The 4,736-nt window shown below is 39.8% G+C and overlaps 1 protein-coding gene across 1 annotated transcript; it reads right to left on the minus strand.

The window, feature by feature from the left end:
- Window positions 1-481: 481 nt before the first annotated feature.
- On the minus strand, window positions 482-2,152 carry LOC138869114 (uncharacterized). Its single transcript, XM_070146704.1, has 3 exons — window positions 1,877-2,152; window positions 1,363-1,650; window positions 482-1,270 (listed from the first exon to the last, which is right to left on the minus strand). The coding sequence occupies exons 1-3, from the start codon at window positions 2,150-2,152 to the stop codon at window positions 482-484; spliced, it is 1,353 nt and encodes a 450-aa protein (XP_070002805.1).
- Between the last annotated feature and the right edge of the window lie 2,584 nt (window positions 2,153-4,736).

Raw genomic sequence — 4,736 nt, forward strand, 5'->3', positions numbered from 1 at the left:
CTCTTGCATGGACGGGTTCAACCATTGTTGGTGCTCCACACTTGGTTTATTATCATTCTCCAATTGGATCTTGTGTTCACAAATTCCGGCGGGAATCCCTCGGATGCCCGCAATTGTCCATCCAATAGCTTGCCTGTGCTCCTTCAAGACTTCCAACAATTTTTGTACCTGCACATCATTCAACAAAGAAGAAACGATTACTGGTAAAGTATCATTTGAACCAAGAAATTTATACCTCAAGTGTGGTGGAAGGTTTGAGCTCTAGTTGTAGTGGCTCAATAATAGAAGGCTTTGCGGGAGGAGTGGCTCTATTATCCAAGTCGAGAGAGAGCTTTGCCGGAGCATAAGTGTAGGACCCAAGCCCCTCCAATGCATTTACCGATTCAATATATCCTTCCATATCTTCACCATCAAAGTTCACCAAAATAGCCACCCACGCCTCACCGATGCATTGTTCTTCCATTTTCATTTGAACCGCATCTTACACTTTATCAATAACATCAATCGTCGAGATGCTCTCATATTCATGTGGTAGTTTCATACCCTTGCTTACATGGAATGTGACCTCCTCATCATTCACACGAAATTTGATCTCATTCCATTCCGAATCCATTAGTGCTCTTCCTGTGGCTAGGAATGGTCTCCCCAAAATGATAGGGATCTCTTTGTCAACCGCACAATCAAGGATTATGAAATCGGCCGGTAAACGAAACTTTCCCATTTCAACAAGCACATCATCAACAATTCCCACCGGTCTCTTTATGGAACGATCGACCATTTGCGATCTCATACTTGTGGGACTTGGCATACCTAACCTTGCTTGCTTGTAAATGGCAAGAGGCATTAAGTTGATGCTAGCCCCATTATCACAAAGGGCTCTTGTAAAATCATGTGCCCCAATAGTACAATGAATGGTGAAAGCTCCCGGGTCTTCTTTATTTTGAACGGTGGATGTTGCAATGATGGAACTAACCCGGTGAGTCACATTCACCACTTCATTTTTGGTGGTTTTCTTCTTGGTAATCAAGTCTTTCAAATATTTACCAAAACCCGACATCTCTTGAAATGCTTCCACAAATGGAATATTCACCGATAATTGCCTGAGAATGTCATAGAACTTTTCGAGTTTGCTATCATCAACATTCTTGGCAAGTTTTTGAGGCAATGGAGGAGGAGGTCTAGGAATAGGTGGTAGAGTTTTTGGTGTCTCTTTTACCTTTTCCCTTACCTCTTCCCAGTTTTCTTCTTGCACTTTCAATTCTTCCGGAACCTTTTCAACTTCAACAACACTTGGCTCTTCAACCTCAACCTCTTGTTCGGACTCTTCAACTTCAACCACTTTTCACTCCCTCCTTGTAGTACCTTCCTACTCCGAGTAGTAATTGCCATGACATGAGAAGTTGGACCACCCCCACTACCCTTTGGGTTCGAAATTGTGTCACTTGGAAGTGTCCCTTTTTGCTTTGGATTTTGCTCCCTGGAGAGGTCTCTCATTTGCATCTCCAATTTTTGAATGGATGCGGTATGAGAGCCAACAAGCTCAGCCATATTCCTCATAGAAGTGTCAGACTTCTCTTGATTTTGCAATACCGGTTCAAGCATGCTTTCCAACTTGGAATCACTTGAGGAACCTTGATTTGCATATTGACCCTTTGGAGGAACATATGGGTTTGAACTCTGATTTGAGAAGTTATTGTTGTTGTTCCAATTTCCTTGATTTTAGGTTGCCTTGCCCTTGCGGGTGAGGCCTCCATTGATTTTATTGTCCTTGACCTTGATATTGTTGCCTTTGATAACCTCCTTAAGAGTTGTTGACATAGTTTGCCTTCTTAAAGTCTTCATTTGATATGGGTTGCACATCCTCCACCACATTTACCTTCTTCGTTTGGATTTCGTTGAACATCTTTGTCAACACATTGACATTTGTGGCAAGCCCTGCAATCACTTGATATCTCTCTTGATTTTCCTTGATCATGGTGGTCAAGGAAGGAGAACCATATGCAATTCCACCTGTGGTGTCTTCTGAGTGCCATGCTTGGTTATGTTTTGCCATTTTGTCAAGTATTTGTGTCACTCTTGTGAATGATTTATCCATGAAAGATCCATCAGTTGCATTCTTGACTATAGATTGGTTCATAAGATCCAAACCCATGTAGAATTTTTCCAACAAGATAGAATCTGGAAAACCATGGTTGGGAGACCTCACCAAATATAACTTGAATCGATCCCATGACTAATGTAGATGTTCTCCCGGTACTTGCTTGAAAAAGAAAATTTTATCCCGGAGCTCAGACTTCTTACTTTGCGGCAACCATTTAGCTAAGAATGCTCGGACAAGTTCAAGACAAGAATGAATGGAGTTTGGTGGCATATTCTAAAGCCACTTCCTTGCGTCCCCAACTAGTGAGTAATTGAACACCCTCAACCTTAGGACATCATCAGAGATGTTGTTCTGATTATGCATCGCACATACACCCAAGAAGTTTCTAAGATGTTGTGTCAGATCATCATCAGTGGAATTCCTAACCCCCCCCCCCGCTTTGAGCATAAGGATTAAACCATGTTCCACCTTGAAAGTTGCAGCTCCAACGACTGGAGGTACAATAGCATTTGTATCCTCAATGTACTCATATATGTCCGCAAAAGGATTTTCTTCCATTTCTATCTCCATTTCTTCTTCATATTCGGCCATGTTTTCCTATCAACACCAAGCAAAATAAGCAATGTGTGATGGAATAGAATAAGACGTAAAGTAAAGCACACACTAATTAGTAATTTAAAAACCGTATTCCCCGGCAACGACGCCAAAATTTGATACGCTCAAATTACACTTTAATTAAATAGTGTAAGGCGGTCAGTGTCAAATATATTAACCCAACAAGGTTGGTGTCGAATCCCACAGGGAATAGGCGTGAAAAAGTTACTCAAGTAATGTGTTACCTGACTTAAGTCGAAATTCTATTCGGTTATTTGTAACAAGAGTATGATATGATTTTGGTTTGAAGAAATAACTAATTGAAATGTTGAGAATGTAAATAATTTGATTAAGGAAACCAAGGTTGTGTCCTCTTCAATGAAGTATAATGCTATCGGTATTAATATGATATATTTCTAATGGAAGGTTCTTTAGATATGCAAATGATTTCTAAATGACTACCCAATATTTTCCAATAGTTGGGTAGTATTTTCTCTTTGTGATTTTTCCAAATATAAAAGAGTTGCAATTAAGAAAAATCAATATATGCCAAATAAAACCCACTTATTCCTAAGCGATTCTATTAAACAAGGTTTAAAGCCTTGGGTCTTTGATATTTACTTCTACCAAATCCTAACTTACTTTTCCAAGTAAAGAAAGAATTTAATGGCACTTGTTAATGTTTGCAACCACCAACAATAGATGAAGAATGAAAAATAAATATAAATCAACCAACCATTATACATATATTCAATGTTAAATACCCATTAACATAACACCCATTTAGGGTCCACAATCTTAGTATTTAAAGTTAGCTACACATGCTAAAATACAAAAAGAATATTTAATGCCATAAAACTTACAAAGTGCAAGATTCTTCCTTCAAAACCTTCCAAAAGAGAGGAATATTAAAGACTTGGAATGTAGCTCAAAAACAAGACAAGATGCCCCCACAAAACCCCAATAAATCTATTTATAGTGGGTCAAAACTTGGGACAAAAATACCCTTTCCAGTCAATTATGCGACCGCATATCTGTCGTATAACAGACATGCGGTCCGCATTCTAGTCATGGCCATCGCATCTTCAAACCCTAGTTCCCAGGCCTTCATCGCATTCACGTTCTGCTGTCCGCAATGTAGATATGCGATCGCATTTCTCATCTCATTTTCCACCTTCAACAATTTTCACAACAAGTTTGCGGTCCATTATGCGGCCCGCAAACCTGTTGTGCGATCACTTATTGGACCGCATTTCTTGCACTGGACTTTGGCCAACAATTTGTTGGGGTTTGCAATTCCTTTGAGCATTATGCGGCCCGCATGTTGGATTTGCGGTCCGCATTTCCACATTTGCGATGCATTTTGCTCTTTTCTTGTCTTTTTGTGGCTTTTTGATTTCATTTCCATGCTCTTAGGTCCTTAATCCTCATGCATTGCAAAAACACTAAAATTATATAATTATAAAAGATTATTGCATTTAAAACAAGCTAAAATCTAAGCAATTTATATTAGATGTGCCGAAATTCTTCGGTACATTAGCCTCCCAAGTCATTTTTCCAAATTGCTATTCCTCCAATGTATTTTCACGGAGTCTACCTCCTTATTCCGTAGCTTGCGGATTTGTTGGTCTAGGATGGCAACCGGAATTTCCTTGTAAGACAAGTCCTCTATAATCTGTACATCATCAGTGGGCACCACTCAGGTAGGATTGCCAATGCATTTCCATAACATAGATACCTGAAAACTGGATGGACAGACTCTAACTCCGAGGGCAATTCTAACTCATAAGCTACTTGGCCCACTCTCTGAATGATCCTATAAGTCCCAATATATCGTGGGCTAAGTTTGCCTTTCTTGCCAAACCTCATCACACCCTTTATAGGTGACACCTTTAAGAACACCCAGTCATCAACCCCGAACTCTAAATCTCATCGACGCACGTCAAAATATGACTTCTGACAAATCAAATGTACTTTTTCTATGGATTGCTGAACCAGGTCTGGCCCATGTAACCTACATTCTCCAACATCAAACCACCCT

This window comes from Nicotiana sylvestris, chromosome 5 (assembly GCF_000393655.2).
Source record: "Nicotiana sylvestris chromosome 5, ASM39365v2, whole genome shotgun sequence".
In the NCBI taxonomy this organism is placed as follows: domain Eukaryota; kingdom Viridiplantae; phylum Streptophyta; class Magnoliopsida; order Solanales; family Solanaceae; genus Nicotiana; species Nicotiana sylvestris.

What these genes read in the sequence shown, in the direction of transcription:
- LOC138869114 (XM_070146704.1), bottom strand. Translation starts at nt 2,152, where the DNA reads ATGGGTTTGGATCTTATGAACCAATCTATAGTCAAGAATGCAACTGAT. An exon ending in ACGAAATCCAAACGAAGAAG is followed by an intron (nt 1,651 to 1,876) that starts GTAAATGTGGTG and finishes GTTCCTCCAAAG; the next exon opens with GGTCAATATGCAAATCAAGG. An exon ending in TTACTACTCGGAGTAGGAAG is followed by an intron (nt 1,271 to 1,362) that starts GTACTACAAGGA and finishes GAAGTTGAAAAG; the next exon opens with GTTCCGGAAGAATTGAAAGT.